This window comes from Larus michahellis, chromosome 15, assembly GCF_964199755.1.
Source record: "Larus michahellis chromosome 15, bLarMic1.1, whole genome shotgun sequence".
Taxonomy (NCBI): Eukaryota; Metazoa; Chordata; class Aves; order Charadriiformes; family Laridae; genus Larus; species Larus michahellis.
The window spans coordinates 7351654-7370528 of record NC_133910.1 but is presented as its reverse complement, the minus strand read 5'-3'; the positions used below and the strand labels follow the sequence as shown (position 1 = coordinate 7370528).

Sequence of the window (18875 nt, the reverse complement as noted above, 5' to 3'; positions counted from 1 at the left end):
TACGTTCAAGAGCAGATGGTGCAGCAGAGAGACTGGCTTCCTTCCAAGCTTCCCCTGACTCCCTGCTTTCAACTTCTCCCTCCATCCCCACCCCATCCAGACTTCGGGTTTTTCTCCCAAACTGGGCTAATGCGTCCCCTTGGCCTCCAGAGTTATTTCAACCAGATAATAAAGGATATCATATAAATACCCCCTTCAGCTGCCAGTAAAACACAGAGACGGGGTTGTCCTATTGCACTGGTTGAGATGAAAGAAGTGTTTGGCCCTACAATGACCCGGAAATGTGCTTTTTTTCATCGGAAATGTGTCAGAGCTTTCGGTTAAACCGAAGGGCAGCAAAGATTCGTCGCTTCCAGAAGCTGCAAGCAGCAGGGAAGCAAATGTGGGAAATGATGGTCATTAAGAGGGTTTTGCTGCACTTTGGGTTATTTAGCGTGGCCGTGCAGCGCTCGGGGTGCCGGCGGCAGTTGTGCCGCCTGTGCACGGCCGCGTGTTGCCGGGTGTGTTGGTACCAGCGGTACAGAAATGGCCTGTAATGTAATTTTAAACTGCATCTGCTCGGCCGGATCACCTAACAGCCACTGCGGCTCCTGTTCGCCATGGCTGTTGCTCGTCGAGCCTGCAAGAAGGAAGGCGGCGTCAGCGGAGGGTGGGGAGCGGGGCTGATTTTGGCAGGTCAGACACAAGTCATGCAAAAATGCATTTTTTTGGGGACTTATTCACTGTGGACGAGTGTCAGCCCCACCACCGCCACCAGCTGTGTGCCTGTGCTGCTGGGGGGATGCGATAACAATAAGTTATTGTTATAATATATAACTTACAGTATAACTGAGGGAAGCGGTGCTGCTCCCGAACCGATGCGCGTTTATTACTCCCCGGAAGGAGCTGTGTCCTGGGGCTCCTCTCCCCCAGGGGGTCCATCCCCGGTACCCGGGCCGCACCCGGCCCTGCTCCGAAAAAGCTGCTTCCCGCCCCGCGGGGCTTCCCCAGGACGGCCGGGCGGTGGTCGGTGACAGCGTCCGGGGGCGGTGGCGGTGGCTCCCCCCCGGCCCGTTACCGCCGCGGAACACCGACAGGGATGGCCGACGCCCCGGCGGCAAAATGCGACTCTGGTGGGACTCGAACCCACAACCTTTGAATGACTCCCGTCACACAGCGCTAGAAGTCCAATGCGCTATCCATTGCGCCACAGAGCCCTCGCTTTGTCCCGCCGCCCTCACCGCCTCTTCCCACCGCGCCGCCCCGCGCCCCGCCCCGCGCCGCGCCCCGCCGTTGCTCGGGACCGCACTCGCGGCCGCGGGGCCGGACCGGTGGCGCCGGGCGGGACTACAACTCCCGGCGGGCCGCGCTGCGCCCGCCCCGCCCCGCCCCATGCCGCAGCGGCGGGCGGGCCCCGCTCCCGCTCCCGGCCCCGCTCCCGGTGCAGGTGGCCGGGCCGCAGCGGACGCGCCGGAGCCCGGTAAGAGTGCGGCACCGTTTTCCCCCTTTCCGTGACCTCCCGGCGCCGTTCTGCTCCGCCGCGGCGGCCACGCTGCCTCCCCGCGGGCGGCCGGGCGGGTCCGCCGTGGCCCACGGTCTCCTCAGCAGGCGCCGCGGCCCTGCGGGCGGTACGGGGGTTCCTCAGACTCCCGGTCTCCTCATGAGGTACCGGGGGCTCTCGGGTTCCTCCTGAGGTACCGGCGCCCCTCGGCTACTCCGCTCTCCTCATGAGGTACCGGGGTTCCTCAACCTTTCGGTCTCCTCATGAGGTACCGGGGCCTCTCGGGCTCTTCGTGAGGTAGCGGGGCTCCTCGGCCCCCTGTCTCCTCATGAGGTACTAGGGCCTCTCGGGCTCCTCATGAGGTATTAGGGCTCCTCGCCCTCCCCCGGTCTCCTCATGAGGGGCCGTGGCCCTCCTCCTCAGCGGGCTGCAGAGCTCCCCCCGCCGGGTATCGGCTTTCCCCGGGCGGTTCCTGGGCCTGGCCGTGGTTAGGGGAGGAGGGTCCCGGCTGCAGCCACGCTGTGAGGCCCCGATGGACCTTCCCGTCCTTCTGCCCCCTCATATGGGGCTAGGGATGAGCCCGCCGGCCCCGGGGAAGGACGGGGAGGGCAAAACGGGGGTCCCGTTTTGCCCTCCCCGTCCTTCCCCGGGGCCGGCGGGCTCATCCCCATCACCCTGCCCAGGCCCAAGGGAGAAGGACAGGTGCCTCCCCAGCTGTTCATGGTAGTGAGATGCCTGTGGCGATCTCCTGACCACTGGTGCTTGACCATTAGTGCTGGGGCTTCTCAGAGCCCGGTCACCTGCCTGTGGTTTCCCCTGGGACCCGCTCTCCAGGGCTGGTACCTCTCCTCGGGTCTCTGTGCCCCCGGGTGAAGGATCCCTGCAGTTTGCCTTCATGCCCACTGGCTGTGGAGCTACAGGCAGGTCTTAATTTTCGCCGTGCTGATGCAGCTAGACAAGACCTGAATCCTTAACGGCAGGGCTGGAGGTCTCTGGCAGTAAGGCACCGGGTATCTCTCGGTAATCTCTCACTGGTGTAAGGCAGAGATGCGAGCAGAGGATAACAGAGGCCTGTCTGGGCCTGTCTTGCCTTCAGGTGGGAGATTAAGCACCTTGCTGCCCACACAGAGTGTGGCTCTCCACCGCTGGCACTCCACATCTGTCTGATGTGAGCGTGTGACAAAGGGCTCAGGTCTTGGCCGAGGCATAGCAGTTTGGTGGTGATCTAAGAGCTGCCCTGTTTAACTGCAGAGAGGGGCTCCTGGGCAAAAAGGCAGTGGGTCCTTCCCTGCTAAAAGGCTGAGGAACTGTGATGTGGGACCTCAGACCTGGGAGGTGTTTGGTGGATAGAGCTTAGAGGCCACTGGCATGAATTGGGGATCTCTGGGCAGGGGCTGTGGACAGAGGGATGTCCCCAGTCTCCCACTTGGGAGTGGCATCCTGATCGCTGATGCATCCCTGCCCGCTGCCGGTGGCACGGCTCAAAGGTGAGACAGCCTGTGTGACATGCCAGGGCACAGTGACTGTGTGGCGCTGCCTCAGCTCTTACCCTGCCAGCATCTCATACCAAATCCAAAGAGGCTCCCCAGACCTGGGGGAACTGCAGTGAGCAGAGGGAAAGCTGCAAGCGTGGCTCCTGGCCCTGCCAGCTGTGGCAGAACCCACCCAGGGCTGCCAGCTTTGGAGCAGTGGATCCACCTTCAAGAGGGAAAGGGAAATGACGTGAGTGTTTCCTTCCTCTTCGGCCTGCATCCATGCCAGGAAGGACCAGTTTTATCTAGGAGCCCTCAAGCTGCAAGAGTCATGTCACTGTAACTTTCTTCTGCCCCATGTTGTCACCCGAAAAGAGCCTTTGCTAGATCAGAGTCCCCTGCGTGTCTTGGAGGCACACCTGGGGTGTATTTGGGATGGGGACAGAGGTGCTGGTTTTGGGGGGCAAGTACCAGAAACTGAGTTGCCATCCACAGGGCATGGGGTCGGGGGTCTGGGTGCTCCTGGCAGCAGTGACAGGTCTTGTTCTGCCCACTCCAGCCTGGCCAGGACATGCCTGCTCCTGGCCTTGTCCCTGACCTGCTCTGTCAGTGTCTCCAGCAAAGCCAGACCAGGAAACAGCCTGCTGCCACGAGGGTTTGCAAACATGAGCAGAGCTCAAAGGACTGTGTTTCCTGTCCCTGTTCCTGTCTGAGCTGTGTTGGGGAGCATGTGAAGCTGCACTCTCCCACCAGCCCTGCTTGCTGTCCTAGAGCCGGGTGTGCAGGAGAGGTGGTGCTGGGGGCCTGGGAGACTTGGGTATGGGGATGGAGATGGAGGGACCCTTGGGGTATGGAGGAATTTGGAGCTGGGCTTTGCCAGGCTGGAGGTGAGGGGTTGAGCCAGTCTTGCCTGGCATCGCCTTGGTGCCTGCCAAACATCAACAGGGTCTTCTGCCGTGGCTCCACTCCCACATCCATGAAGTGAACTTATCCTGCATCTCATGCTGGTGGGGTGTAGCTGTGTCACTGGCTGGTGTGCATGATGTGGCTCCCCAGGTGGGAATGGCTGGGCTCTCGGCTGGCACTAAGGAGTTCCATGCAGGTGGCTTAATTGGAGGCCATTTCCAAGGTCCAATGAAGCTACATCTGTGGGATTTCTGGGCTGCTGGGTTACGTCCTTGCTGCTAGGAGGAGTGATGACTCAGGGACCTCATCCAGGAAACTGGGGGATGCAAACGCATCCCCCGCCCATGGATTTGTTATCTCCAAGTCCAGTGTGCGTGGGTTGATGACCGTGGTTTCTCTCTCTCCTCAGGCCACGATGCTGCGTCTGGCTGCTTTTGCAGCGCTGCTGCTGTTCTTCAGGGTTAGTCTGGAGCTGTCCTGGGCCCAGGCCATCCCTGCTCTCTTTGTCTTCTACCTGGGATCCGGTGGATGGGACTTCTTCCTCATATTCATCAAGACAATACGAAGGGATGTCACGTAGGTGTCCTAGCTGGGATGGCCCGACCATCCACCCTCCCCCTGGCCCGCTCCTCTGCACTGCTGTGTATGAGCGCAGCCCCCAGTTCCTTGCACAGCCCTGGGTTTCTACTGGCACCTGGCCCAGCTGGAAGGAAATCTCCCTCTGCTGCGCCCGGGTGGCTCCAGACTCTTGGTCAAAGTTTTCACAGGAAAGATAGATAGATTTCAGCTGAGGTCTGAAGTCTAGTGACTGTCCTTGTACTTTGCCCTGTCCCTAAAGCTGCTGGCGTGGCACCAGGTGCCTGTGCAGGGTCAGTTCTGAGTTGGTACCAGGCTGTGCTAGCTCCTGGCAAGGATTTGTGGGGAGGGAGCAGTGGCACCTCTTGGAGAGCACCTAAGGCTCAAAGATGCCCCTTTGGTCAGGGGACATCCCTGTCTGCAGCCTTCCAAAACACACCTCTCCCTGACCTCCATCAGTTCCTGGCTATAAGCATCTCTGCAAAGCACCTCTGCCTATGTCCACATGGCTTAGGGGAGCACCCAGAGCTGCTGCTGACCTAAATAGGGCCTGGAGCAGTGCTGGGCTGTTGCAGCTCCTGTGCTGGCTGTGCTGGAGGAAGTGCTTTTGCAGGGGTCACTGAGCGGCTGCCCTCTTGCTCCCCTTCCTTTGGCAGCACGGGGCTGGTCCTGTTGCGGGTAAAGTGGCAGGTATGGAGGCACGTGAGGGAGAAGAACACAATCGCCAAGATCTTCCAGAAAACCGCGAGCAAATATCCAGAGAAGACGGCGCTGATCTTCCAAGGCACAGGCGAGAGCTGGACCTTCCGGCAGCTGGATGAGTACTCCAACCGGGTGGCCAATTTCTTCCATGGCCAAGGCTTCCGCTCTGGTGACGTGGTGGCTCTTTTCATGGAGTCCCGCAATCAGTACGTGGGGCTGTGGCTCGGCTTGGCGAAGATTGGGGTGGAGACTGCCCTCGTGAATTCCCACCTGCGCATGGAGGCCTTGCTGCACTGCATCACCATCTCCAACTCCAAGGCTGTGATTTTTGGGGTGGAGATGATGGAAGGTGAGGGGCAGGCAGATGCATCGGGGGTGCTCTGGACTCGGGGAGGAGGTGGGGTGTCTGTGGATCTAGTGCTCCTTTCCTGCCCACCGCAGAGCATGGATCTGGAAGAGAGTAGACAGTTGAATTCTCTAGGCATTGGATCTGGGTTTTTTTCTCTTGTTGATCTCTTTGGCCACTGGGCAGGATCTGGAGTTCAATGTTGTCTGGCTCCCAAGCAGGCCAGCCTGGGTGTGAGGATCCTTCCTTGTGCCTCTCGGGTCCATCCCTTGCATGGAGCGCTGGGCTGGACCGGGCCTGCCCCACTGTATGGGATGTGGGATGAGCCAGCTCTTGCTCTCCGTGGCTGGTAGCCACATCCCTGCAGCACCTTGACTCCGGCTCCTCCTGTGTTTCAGCCCACGCCTCTGAGGTTGATGGTGTCAACAGACCTCTTGGCACCAAAGAGATTTTGGCTGGGGAGAGGTGGAGAACAGGATCTTCTGGTCCCTGAAGAGGCCTGGGCTGTGGCCCCAGTGCCTGTTAATCATGGGAACGACATCTGCCTGGGATGGTTGTCAGCCCTTTGGGCACTCTGCCGAGCACAGCGAGAGTACTGCTACCTGGGGCAGTGTCTTCCTGGGAGGGCAGAGGGTCTCTGTGCTGTAACCACCCTGCCGTCTTTCTCCATCTCCTCTCTTTACTTTCTCAGCAATGCAGGAAGTGCAGCCCTCCCTGGAGAAATCTATCCATCTCTTCTGGTCTGGGGAAGGAAGCCCTGAGTCTGTGCTTCCTGGTGCGAAACACCTGGACCCCCTCCTGCAGATGGCCCAGCGGCACCAGCCAACCCCCCCTGATAAGGGATTTCTTGGTACGTGATCAGCTTTTGGGGGGACAAACTCATGGTGGTGTTTCTGTGGATCAGCTGGTTACAATACTGGCAAGAATGTCTGCTAGGATGCAGATGGGTATTACTCCGGTGTCTGAAGCCTGGCCCTGTGTGGAGCCGTATCCTGTTGTGCCCTCTGTGTGTCCAACAGACCTGATCTGACCAGGGTGAAGCCAGCATGTTCTTTGCACTGTCACATAACAAAGTTTTGGCTCAACTGGCACAAGTAGAGTGTATAAATTTGACTTGTCGCCCTCTCCCAGTTCAGCCAGCGCCTGGATTGATTATGTGACTTTGTCTCTTCATTGCTCTCCAGATAAACTCTTCTACATCTACACCTCTGGCACGACGGGGCTGCCAAAGGCTGCCATTGTGGTGAACTGCCGGTAAGGCTGTGGGCAAGGGCTCAGGGGAGGCCGGAGCTGAGCTCTGCCCTGCCCTAGCACAGCACCTCTGTCCCTGCTGCTGACATGTCCTTTACCCTCCTGCCCCAGGTACTTCCGCATGTGCAGCTTAGTTTTTTACGGTTTTCGCATGAGGCCCGACGATGTGATGTACAACTGTCTCCCGCTCTATCATGCTGCAGGTAACGTGTGCCATATGGAGCCCTGCATGCCAGGACTGTCTCTTCCCCTCAGCCAAGCCCAGGGCTCAGGCTGGAGGCTGGTGTGGCAGCAGTCTCCATGTCAAGGAGGAGCCGACTGCTGCTGACAGTGTCTGACCGAGGTTTTCCGCTTTTTCCCTGGGAGCCAAAAGTCGATCTGGCTGACCTTTGGAGTGGGGAGTGTGTGTGGGGCTGGTTATCCCAGGTCCTAACCTGGCTCTGGAATAGCTGCACCTTATTGCTGCTCCACATGGAAAGTTGGGGGGAAGGGGAAGCAGTGCCCACCTGGCTGGCTGAGACATGCTGGGATGTCTGGGTGCAAAGGCCCTGCCCCAGATCTTGCTGCCACGCATCTTCTCCCCAGTGCCTGTGGTACTGGGGGCTTTGGCTAGGTGAACACCCATCTGTGGTGAGCCAGTGTGTGGCCTCCACCTTGTCCTGCCAGGCCTCTCCCTGAGTGGGGTGGGCTGGGCTGGAGGTGTCTGGAGACTGAGGGCTCCCCTGGCTGCCTCTCCACAGGGAACATCGTGGGGGTCGGGCAGTGCCTGCTGCAGGGCATGACGATTGTCATCCGCAAGAAGTTCTCGGCCTCGCACTTTTGGGAGGACTGCGTGAAGTACAACTGCACGGTGAGGCCATGAGGCAAGGGGCCAGCCGGGACTGGGGAGTGGAGCCCGGGGATCTGTGCTGTGCTGGGGAGACCCCAGCTGCTGGAAGAGGGGAAGGCCTGGCCTGGTTCTGCTTGTTCATCCCAAACTGCCTTCCAAGGTGGTGGGGCTGTGTCCATCCCACCTGGGGTGGTAACCCCACGTGTCCAAACTCTTCCCATGCTCCAGCACGAGCCAGGAGGTTTTGGATAGGTTTCACAGAGTGGAGGAGTGGGTTAACTGGGGAGGGGTAGGAGCTAGTAGGACTCCTGGGTTTTACTGAAGCCCCTTTAGGGGACTTTGGGTGTGTTGTGCCATTCCTACCTTCCCTGAAGAAACCCCAAACACCCCCGGGCCTGGCAGAGAGATCCTAGTGAGTCTTTCTTCTCTGTCCCTCCCAGATTGTGCAGTACATCGGGGAGATCTGCCGCTACCTGCTGAACCAGCCATACCAGGAGGTGGAGCGGCAGCACCGGGTGCGCATGGCGCTGGGCAATGGGCTGCGTGCCTCCATCTGGCGGGAGTTCATGGCCCGCTTTGGCATTGCCCAGGTGGCCGAGTTCTACGGAGCTACTGAGTGCAACTGCAGCCTGGGAAACTTCGACAACAATGTAAGACCCTACCGCCCTCCCCATGTACCAGAGGGTGCCTAGTGGCCTGGGCAGGGTTGGGAACCCAGGCAGGCTGTTTGCTCCTGCTTTCTTGCTCAAAGAAACTTGGCATGGGTTGCCATTCACCCAGAGGAGTTTTGGCTGTTGTTGTGTGGTGCCAGCTCTCTGGTATGCTGGATGTGCGTCGGCAGTGGGCTTGGTGCGGGAGAGATGTCCCTGCTACCCCAGGCTCTAAGCAATTTCTGTCCTAGGTTGGATCATGCGGCTTCAACAGCAGGATCCTACCAGGTGTGTACCCCATCGGCTTGGTGAGGGTGGATGAAGACACCATGGAGCTGATCCGGGGGCCGGATGGTGTCTGTATCCTCTGCAAACCAGGTGAGGGCAACCAGAGGCATAAGTCTCCTCAGCCCTGTGCAAGTCTTTGCCGATACTTCAAGATAATTTACCTAGGTTTGAGTCTCTGTTCACTGAAACACCACCGACCGCGTTATACACCCTTTTTGCTTGGGTGCGAGTAGTTGCTTCCCCCCTTGACCCCCTTTTCTCCCTGCAGGGGAGCCAGGGCAGCTGGTGGGCCGCATTGTCAAGAGCAACCCCTTGCAGCACTTTGATGGCTACCTGAATCAGTCAGCCACCAACAAGAAAATCGCCAGGGATGTGTTTACAAAAGGGGACGCTGCCTATCTCACAGGTGAGGCAAGCAGGACCCTTCCGTACACTGAGAGCCGTACCTGGGTGGGCATGGGGGCTGTCCCAGGCTAGTGGCACTGCCCTGAGATGCTCCAGAGTTGTTCTTAGTACCTCTGACACCTAATTTTTTGCCTATTCCTCACTTTCCTATAGGGGATGTCCTAGTGATGGACAAATACGGCTACATGTACTTCCGGGACCGCACTGGGGATACATTCCGCTGGAAGGGGGAGAATGTCTCCACCACAGAGGTGGAGGGGACGCTGAGCCGCATCCTCAACCTGACGGACGTGGTGGTTTATGGGGTGGAGATCCCAGGTAGCTGAGAGGGAAGAGGATGATCAGGGGAGGCAGGCGGGTCTCCGTCACTTGAATGTGAGCATGTCCTCCACATCCAGATTGACATGTCCCTTTGCAAGGGGCTGGACTGAGGCTCCCAGTAGGCAAGCTGGGAAGAGGACACCAGGGATGTGCCTAGCGGGAGCTAGAGGGTTCCCTCCCTCCCTCAAGTTTTGACCTGATTCTGGCTGGTTTGGAAGGACCCCGTGTCCTTTCTGGACAGGCTGCAAGTGCCTTCTCCGGGAGGAGGTGACCGTGACCGCAGGGTGTCGCTGGTAGCCTTAGCCACAGGGTGGTGACACAGCCGATGTCACAGCTGGATGCACCAGTGCTTCAGTACAAAGCAGGATCTGTGCCAGAGGCTTTGCTGGTATGGGGCAGAGGGAGATGATGCTACAGGGACAGTGTGTCTGAGTGCTCTCCCTTCTTCTCTGCCTCTTAGGGATTGAAGGGAAGGCAGGAATGGCAGCCATCGCCGACCCAGAAAACTCCTGTGACCTGGAAGGCTTTGCCAGTGAGCTAAAAAAGGCCCTGCCGTTGTACGCGCGACCCGTCTTCCTGCGGTTCCTGCACGAAGTCTCCAAGACAAGTGAGCTGCGGCATGCACGCTTGCACTGGGCATGGAGCTGCGGGGGGAAACCTGGTTACAGAGGCTGATCTGCGATAGGGTCAGGATGGAGCCCCTCTGCCCCATAGACCCCCTAGCAAGTTCCTTCGGTGGTTTGGAGGGTGGGTCTGGGGCAGCACGGTGGTGGTGAGGATGGGAGTGTGTGCAGCTGGTGACCCTTCATTCCCACTCTTCTCCCCGCTCCAGGCACTTACAAGTTCCAGAAGATGGAGCTGCGGAAGCAGGGCTTTGACCCCACGCTGGTGAAGGACAGGTTGTACTTCCTGGACTCCAGGCAAGGCTGCTACCTGCCGCTGGACCAGGCAGCGTTCAGCAGGATCCAGTCAGGAGAACAGAAGCTGTAACTGGTGGGGCTCAAGCAAGGCACCTCCCTGAATCCCGCTGGGAAGAGCGGGGGGAAGGCAGGCGCTGGGGAAGAAAAGGTTCAAGGAGCGATATAAAGGCACGCTAGAGATTTTATTTGACAAGTTTTACAGATAATGGTTTGAGGGGAACGCAGGGGGGACCAAGGGGAGGGGGATGGTTACATACCAAAGCATAGACTCATTATGGCTTTATTTTCTACTTGGTACAGTGGTGGCGGTCCCATGCCATGGGAGGGGCAGGGCCCCGGCCAGTTGAGGAGGGGTGGGGTGCCTCTGCCATTCCACTTTGCTTTTCCTGTCTTTCCTTCCATTTTCCTGCCTGCAGCAACCCTTCCTTGTGAAGGCCATGAAGGGACCAGTGCTGGGCTCTTTCCCCACTCCTCCACCAAGCAGCCAGCTCCTCCTTGGCATGGGGCCTCCGCTGGCAGAGGGCAGCTGGGTGCCAGGCGCAACCCCTGCCCCCTGCGTGGCCCTGCCGGTGTGTTTCTGCTGTGAATCAGGGGAGCAGGGTAGTGCTGGGCTCGGGAGAGGGACAGGGATGTGTTTCTGCCATGCCTTGCACTCTCCTGGGGATGACATTTCTATTTTTCACAATCACACGCACATTATATTATATTATATATATATATATATTATACACGCTGACTTTTTTTTTTTTCAATCTTAATTTATTGTCTGTACTTCTGAATGTGTCCCGGGTTTGTGCAGTAGGTGGAGGAGCAGCCCAGACCTGTCCTCTCTTGGAGAGTCCTTTTCTCTCACAGGGAGACGGGATGCTCGTCTGGGACTGATTCTCCTTTTCCAGCGTGGGTGCAGCCGTATATGTCCTTGTGGCCTTGCTCTGTGGTGAACGACATGAGTGAACCCCATTATCTTGTGGACACTTCTTTGGGTCTCTTTCTTCCATCTTTTGTGGATGCAGCCTTGTTTCGTGCGCCTTCTTCCTTGCAGAAAGCAGGTGGGAGAGTGGGAATGAAGGTTTGCCTTTGCTTAGATGTACTCAGCATCATGGAGCAGTTCTCGGGGCTTTCCTGCTGCGATGTCTATGCCCTGAACAGAGGAGGCAACTTGCTTAGGGGAGAGGAGGTCCTCCAGAGGGTGGTCTTTGTGAAAGCCTGACTTTGCGTGCTCTGCATCCCTTCCCGCAAGAGCCATCCCTGGTTCTGCCGCAGGAGATGGGCCCCGAACTGAAGCGTCCATGTTAAACACCTGACTTGCGCTATGTGAATTCCCTGCATTTTGTCTGACGTGAAACAGCCTTAGCAGCGATGTCCGATTCCAGTTCTCGGAGACCATGCAGAAATGTCTGTTCCAGGAAAGACTGTGGGTTGGGGTTTTTTCTTCTTCTTTTTTTTTTTTATGATTTGTTTTTATGCTTTCAGCAGGGTTTCTCCTTACAATGACATCTGTCTTTTGTGAGGGCAGGGTATGTCTGCTCTTCTAGCTGTGCTTCTACGCCAACGTACCTGCCTGCCCCAGTCTGTCCTTTCCTCACGATTAAATGCGAGTATGGGCTACGCTGGAATTTCCTACCTCTTCCTTGCGCACTCCTGCTCTGTGTAGGGAGGCGGGGGACTATGCCGCTTTGGGAACTGGGAACTGCCACTCTGGAGCGTGACCTCCCGGTGCGGACTTTAGCTCTTCTCGGAGCAGGGGGAAACCAACCCCTCCTTGCTGGGTTTGATGACTCTGTGAAAACAACCCATGACGAGACCCTCCACCAACTCCCCACTCCCCCTTTCTCTTGGTCCTGTTCTCAGCGTTGCCATCCCAGTTTGTCCTGGCCCAGTTCTCCCTCTTTACCCTGGCACAGTCTCGCTCCTCTGCCTCTCTCCTGTTCCCTCTTTCCTCTTCCTGCTGCTTCTCTCCATGTGTGGCCACACTTAACATCCCAGCGCATTTCTGTCCTTGAAGACAAGTTTTTTGGTACCCATTCCCTTTTCCTCACTGCTAGATCCATCTTTTAGAGCCTCTGCATCCAACCCTAGGGCCAGGAGAAACTGGCTCCATCATGGTATGTGGGTACCAGAGGGAAATGTCTTGCATGAGCCTGGGTGTTGTGTATTGCCTGGCAAGCACCATGGGAAAAGTGCTGGAAATTTGCATCCATTATATACCAGATGCACCTTCAGGCATGCTCAAACTGATGGTTTCTCCAGTATCTCAAATGAAAATTAAAGCTTTTAGTTATTCAATCCCCTGGACATGGTGACTCTGGGCAAGGCCCAGCTTGGAGCTGCATCTGGCCGCTGCAGCCAGCTCCAGGTGGTGACGGGGACAGGGGGAGCGCGGAGTGGCAGAGCAGCATGGTCCGACGCTGCTCCTGGGACAGCCCCTGTCCCAAAGTGACCCCCCCCAGCTCGGTGGAAAACGGGCCCACACAGCCTCGCAGTGCCCATGGGACTCAGCCTTCAAATGAGGTGGCTTTGCCTGCGGGGGGGGTGTGTGTGTCATATTTAGGGGTCTGGGCGTGTCCCCCGGCCTCGGGTGCAGCACCCCCGGGTGCAGGGTGTGCAGCGATGGCCGGTGCATCTGCGGATGCTCCGGTCCCACTTTTGGACGCTGTTCCTCTTGCAGCCGCCGGTGGAGGGCGGGCTGGGCTCAGCAAACGTCTCACTTCGGGGGGGACCTCTTGAGGGGCTCCCCTGGGGTCTCACAGCCCCCCCGGGGGGGTCAGAGCCCTGGGAAGCGGTGGAGGGGACACAGGGCGCTGGGGGGTCACCCATGCAGGGGACAGGTCAGACCCTGGCTGAGGCGGAGAGGAACTTTTGGTTCTGAACCACCCGGCCTCACTCAGCCCCTCTGCTAAAGGGAATGGGGAAAGCTCAGCCTCCCCGGAATCCTCTGGAGATGGATGGTTTGAAGTGGTACAGGAGGAGATGGGAGCACTGCTCTCCCTTCTGGAAGAGATGGCCCTGCTGCCCTGCACACAGAAGGCAGAGGGGCTGCGGGGCAAGGCTGTTTCTGCCTGTCTGAGAGCAGTTAGGCTAAAAAAGCCAAGCAAATTCTGCATTCAGGGCACTGCCCGTTAAATGCAGCTGTAAATAGCTTTAGAAGCTTATGGAAGTATGGCTGTTATTTATTTGCATTAAGCCCATCCAGAGATGGGCCTGTATTTTTGGGTTTTGGAGATAAATGAGGATTATAGGCACAGCCGAAGTCTGTGCAAGGAGCAGGATTTACCCCTTGCTGGTGCTGACACAACTGAAGGGCCGGAGCATAGCATGGAGCTCACCCTGAGCCCTGCGTTCCCAGCCAGCTGTGAGGGGCTGGAAGGTTGTATGTGCAGGGCGCAGGCAGGAGGAGAAGGATGGAGCCCCCCTGAGGTGAGAGCTCCTGTCCTGGGGAGACGGGGGGGGTGCTGAGTGACTGTGAAACAGCCCAGCAAACCGCACGGAGGGCTCTGATACTTTGATAGAGGAGACCTGCAGAGCTCAGCGGTACCGACGGAGCACGGTGCTGTGCCAGAGGGCTGGGGGGTGCACGTACCACGTACGCATGTCTCCGTGCCGGATTTCCCCGGGGAGCCCCGGGAAGGTGTGTTCGCAGCTGTGAGTTATGCTGTAAGGAGCAGCCCTGCCTGGCGATGCTGATGGCACAGCAGCGTTGGGGGAGTTAAAAGTAGCGGCTCTGGTCCCCGCTGGAGATCTGGTGGCTGGGGACAATTCACCTTTTTTGCTGTTTGTCCTTACTGAGGAGGGTTGTGTCACGGTTGGCAGTGCTTCGAGACTCCCTGCAAAACCCTGATACACTAATTAGAGTTTTTCCGCTCACTGTCAGCTTTGCGTTGAAATCCTGGGGGCTCTTTAAAGTCCTGGTTCCTCTGGAAAAATGAAGCCTAGGTACAAGCATCCCTGAAGCTCTCAGCCCAGGAATACAGGAATATGCAAGTGCGGTACTGAGCCCAGGTCAGTGCTGGGACAAAACACTTCCAGCAGAGACGTGTTCGGAAAGAAGAAGCCAGTGCTTATCATTAAAATCAGTCTGATTTTTTTTTTTAGTTTCTTTTTATTTGTGCAATTTTAAGGAAGAAGCTAACTGAATCCTCTTTCTGGGATTAGAGACACCTTGCGAGACTCATCTCTCTCCTTTGATCGATAAGCTAAAGTCTGGCTCAACAGCTGTATATAGATAAAAGTACTATATATAAAGTATGAGGCATTATTATTTTTAATTAAAATACTTAAAAAGCTGTTTGCATGAGGTTAAGAAAACACCAAAATCCTTTCCTGGGTTATTATTAGCCTATTAATTTAAGCAAAGCCAAAGAGCTTTACAAACCAAATGTGCGTTTCACCATGGAGATGACTGCTTCTCCCAGACCCCGCATCCTGGACGGTGACAATAACATTAAGAAAAATGATGCTGCAACTTTTTCTCTGATCAGCATCTCTTTCCAGCTCTAGGTCCAGCTCAGCCAGGTCATGCTTTGTGTGCAGAACTGGAGAGTATTTTAGCCTAAATGCGGGTGCGGGCTTTGCAAGCTGCTCAAGACTTTTCTGGGTGAAATTAATTTCTGCTGCTGAGAAAGTCTGTGACAATCTTTAATGCTGCGTCTTTCCAGCCTCCTCCTGCCACCCTTGGCGTGCTGGAGTCTTCCCAAACAATGACAGCCACCCTCTCCTCCGCACGCTGGCGAGCAAGCTTTGCCTTTAAGCAGCAACAGGGAAATATTGTGGACTAAAGAAGGGGCTATCCTTTGGTGCGCTCTTTAGAAATGGAAATATGCAATTCCCCTGGGTGGTTCCAGCGTAACCGGGAGCAGGCCGAGGGACGGCATCTCCCCCTCTCCGGTTTGAAGGGGCTGCGTTGCAGGGGATTCCACCAAAATGATGGTGTGCAGAAAGTGCCTGTGTCTCATCATCCCGGCAGGGAAGGGCCAGCAGCTTTCCTCCTTAAAGCGGAAAGGCTTCTCTAGGGAAGCAAATGTCTTTAGGGACGTTTTCTGCTTATTTCTGGAACAGCAGGGGATGGCCAGGCTGTGTGGCTGGGTGAGGCTCGGGGAACAGGGTTGGGTCCTGCTCTGCTCTTTTCAAGCCTGGCCCATTTCAGTGGCAAATCCCACCTTCCAAAATAACCTGGGGTTTGTCCCTCTTTTCTCCTGGTTAATTAGAAATCCCACCCATAGGCACAAATGATGCCAGGCCAGGCTCTGGGAGAGCTTTGGGCAGTTGGGGCCATGCAACCCCAGGAATCACAGGCTATGGTGACTCTGCCTGAGGCCAGGACATCCCCCTGCTCGGGAAAGGAGGTCATTGCCCAGATGTCCCCAGATCCCAGGCTTGTGAAGTGGGATACGACCCCTGCTATGCCATGTCCCCCTCCTTGGTATGGCTCTGCCTTCCTCCAGGGTGCCAAGAAGCCCTCCCCAGGGATGCCAGCATCTCACCAGCCTGGGCAGGAGTCAGGGTCTGTCCTGCCCTGGAGGTGATGGCTCCCACCACCGCATGGGGCCCTGCATGCCCCCAGCACTATGCCAACAGGGGCGAGGACACGAGGGCGGCCAGAGCCTCCCTCCTCGCCTCCGGCCATCCAAGTGGCCTCCATCTCGGCCGCAGGAAGAGGCTAACAGCGGCGGGCCAGCCACCTCCTCGGCTTTGAGTATCACTTTCAGCTATTCTGAAGGTTAAACGCCTGTTTAGAGCTCCCTATTGAAGGTAGAGCCGGGGGTGCGGCATTGTTCGGCCGCCCTCCCGCTTTGTCTGGCCGCTTTCAGGGATGCCCTGAATGGGAAGCGGCCTCCCCAGCCCAGTACCCCGGCAGAAGGGCTCCTGGGGGAGAGCCGCTTCCTCCCGCCCTAATGACATTCAGGCCTCCATCGGTTCAGCTCCCGCTTTCTTTCTGCTGCAGTTTAACCCGGGCACAGAGGCCGGGCTCCATCTTACTGATCTCTGCTTGACACCCAATTACCACATGAATGGGAGAGAAAGGCTGCAAAAGGCTTTAACTCCCACTGACCCTCCTTCCCCTCTGCCTGCTTCCCCCTCTCCCCATCCTACCCCCTCGCCTTTCTCCGGCGGAGGGAGTTCAAAACTGAGACGGGGGAAATCAAACAAAGCCCCGAGTAAGGAAACCCATTGTCACCGCCTCCGCGATGGCTCCCCTTTCGCCAGCTATTGTTCCCCTTGAAGTTTGACTTGCTGTGTGGAAGGATGCGAGCAGCTGTTTGCGCATTCCCCTGATGTTTTATTGAAAAATAATTGAATCGTCAGTTCAGGGCTCTCTGATATAATGTTTCCTCATAGCACTGGGCCCTGTCGTATTTATAAACTATGTTTCCCTGTAAAACATGATGGCGACCTAAACCGTTTCCTCCAGCATAAACCCTCGGTGGAGGGACAGAGGCATGCCCCTTCTGCGCTCAAGGGGAAAGAAAAACCCTGCAAACAGCACGAAAACAAACCAAAACAAACCAAAACAAAAAAAAAAAACCCAAACAAGCCAGAACTGAGACAAAAGAAATTAAACCCTCTTTATTGCCAGGCTCAATTTCCAACCTGTTCTTTTGTTTGGTGCAGTTGACTTTGTGGGAGGGGAAAGGCGGGCGCAGACGGAGCACCCTGGTCAGCTGCCTCTTGCCCAGCATAACCGGGGTGAGCGGCACGGCTACCTGGGGATGCCATCCTACGCTGGGGATCGAGTGAGGGACCTGCCGTAGAAAATTGGGTATAAAACGAGAAGTTTATCTTAACTAAAGCACAGTGACACATCCCTGGGTTTGAACAAGACGACGATGTTACAGCAAACTGAACCGGGGGTACGCATTCAAGGCAGGAGCCTTGTCTTTATCTAGTTTTGCTTTATGTACCTGTTTATCAAATACCATCGATGTTCACAGCATTTTAGAAATAATAATGTCAGCATTACACTTTCTCGAGGAGATTACACTTTTGCTTTCCCCATCCCCAAGCATATGCCGGAGGATTTGTGACGCTCTGATTTCAGCACCCAGCACAGAGATGAGACTCGCTCCTCTCCCAAGCACACGATGTCCATAAAAATGTCCCCCATATCTCATGTGCTTGCTGACTGCATTTCCAGGGCAATTGTTAACAGTAACTGGCTTTGAATGCTCGAATGAGCCAAATTGGTATTTATGATTACCGATCTCTTTCTTTTTAAATTCTTTTTGCTTTTATGGGGAAATACTAACACTAAATCTGTAATATTTTGTTGTATTTCTATAACTAGGGAATTGAGATTCTTTTAGGAGCCAGTTCTTCTATTATTTGGCCTCATAAATTATTTCTGGAAGCAAGAAGAGTAGCTCATATAAAACCATAACTGCAAACACTGATCTGGAGTCCAGATTACCAGATCCTCTGTATACAAGAGTGCTTCAGTCATTTCTGAAGTGTAATGAAGTAAGATTTTTGTCTAAGGCTTCTTTCCTCAGCTGTTTTCCCATACAATCAGTTCAACATCCTGGGCCGTATCTCTGAGATACTTAAAAGCTAGGGGATTTAGCAATATTTAAAATCCAGCTGTAATTTTTGGATGAAGACCATGGTCAACAGCTTCACGTCTCTGCCATCACGTAACCCGGGCAGCAACGGCAGCGTTCATCTGCGCTGGGGACCAGCCTTTCCTGGGGCCCAGCCCAGAGAATGATCTCCTCTGAGAACAAAAGGCCATTACAAACACCACCACCTTCTGCTCTCGGGGTTAGGCATACTCTGACCTCCGTTAGCATAAACGAAGAGCAATCTGTCTGCGTAAATTTATGCCCCTTACACATAATGCATCTTGTATATGTGTATATATTACATTTCTATGTGCATGTGTGCACGCATACATGTCTTTTTTAAATCCAAACCCTCCACTGAGTGGAGGGACGGTTAAGGGGCTGCAGTTTTTCCACCAGTGCTGCCCAGTTGCAGCCCCATGTTGTGGGGGAGAGAAGCCTGCGCCGTTGCACAGCCCAGCTGTCACCACCATGGCTGCATCCCGCCCGCGCACACGCTTCTCCCTCTGGGGACAGGAGGAGAAAACAAACAGGCGACAGATGTGAGCCGCGTTGTTTAACGCGGTGCTGGAAGGTGGCCGGTGCCGTGGGGATGCGCTCGCTGGGAGAGGCTGCCCCGAGCAGAAGGGGATGCTCAACTGCTGCCTTCTCCGACGCGCAGAGGCACATCTTCCATGGTGGCGACAGGAGCGGTTGTTAGTCTCACCCGGCCTCGCGATTTCTGCATCCTCACTAAAAATTCAAATTAACTGCAAGGCAGCAGGTTGGCCTCGCTGCTGGGAAACCCCTGCTGCAGCTCCTTGCCTTTGCGCAGCTGAAGCATTCTCAACATGTGAAAAAGGGCTCTGTGCACAGCAAGATGCCAACTTAATGCAGAAATAGGTATTTCAAAATAACATTGCCCTGTGTAAGTGCCTAGCGCACATCTCTGGAGGCATGGGCCTCCATTCCAGCAGCCCTGAGGAGAGCGTGCGCCCGGCTGCCGGGCCCCAGAGCTAAGGAAGCTCGGCTGAGGGCTCTCCCTAGGCCAGGCCCACCCGTTCGGCCCGCGGCCCGGCGGCCAGGCCCCGGGGAACGGCGGGGCCCTGACAGGCCGCGGCCGCCAGACCCGAAGCCACCGCCCCCCACTCCGCCATTCCCGCCGTTGCCGGGCAACGCGGCGCGGCCGGAAGC

General features: G+C 56.3%; 1 protein-coding gene and 1 non-coding gene across 2 annotated transcripts; one reads left to right on the top strand and one right to left on the bottom strand.

Moving 5' to 3' along the window:
• Window positions 1-1104: 1104 nt before the first annotated feature.
• Window positions 1105-1196, bottom strand: TRNAR-UCU (transfer RNA arginine (anticodon UCU)). The gene is given in 2 exon segments: window positions 1105-1140; window positions 1160-1196. It is a non-coding gene; the product is annotated as a tRNA-Arg (tRNA).
• A 146-nt stretch (window positions 1197-1342) lies between these two features.
• Window positions 1343-11752, top strand: SLC27A4 (solute carrier family 27 member 4). Its single transcript, XM_074609215.1, has 13 exons — window positions 1343-1459; window positions 4268-4434; window positions 5091-5485; window positions 6174-6332; window positions 6667-6736; window positions 6845-6936; window positions 7474-7583; window positions 8003-8212; window positions 8464-8590; window positions 8769-8906; window positions 9059-9223; window positions 9687-9833; window positions 10059-11752. The coding sequence occupies exons 2-13, from the start codon at window positions 4274-4276 to the stop codon at window positions 10214-10216; spliced, it is 1932 nt and encodes a 643-aa protein (XP_074465316.1). The 5' UTR covers window positions 1343-1459; window positions 4268-4273; the 3' UTR covers window positions 10217-11752.
• Window positions 11753-18875: the final 7123 nt, after the last annotated feature.

Bases quoted from the DNA above. Each gene is read 5' to 3' on its own strand.
- SLC27A4 (XM_074609215.1), top strand. From the start codon at position 4,274: ATGCTGCGTCTGGCTGCTTTTGCAGCGCTGCTGCTGTTCTTCAGGGTT. The intron at 7,584-8,002 runs GTGAGGCCATGA...TGTCCCTCCCAG, and splicing joins GCGTGAAGTACAACTGCACG to ATTGTGCAGTACATCGGGGA. The intron at 8,213-8,463 runs GTAAGACCCTAC...TTTCTGTCCTAG, and splicing joins TGGGAAACTTCGACAACAAT to GTTGGATCATGCGGCTTCAA.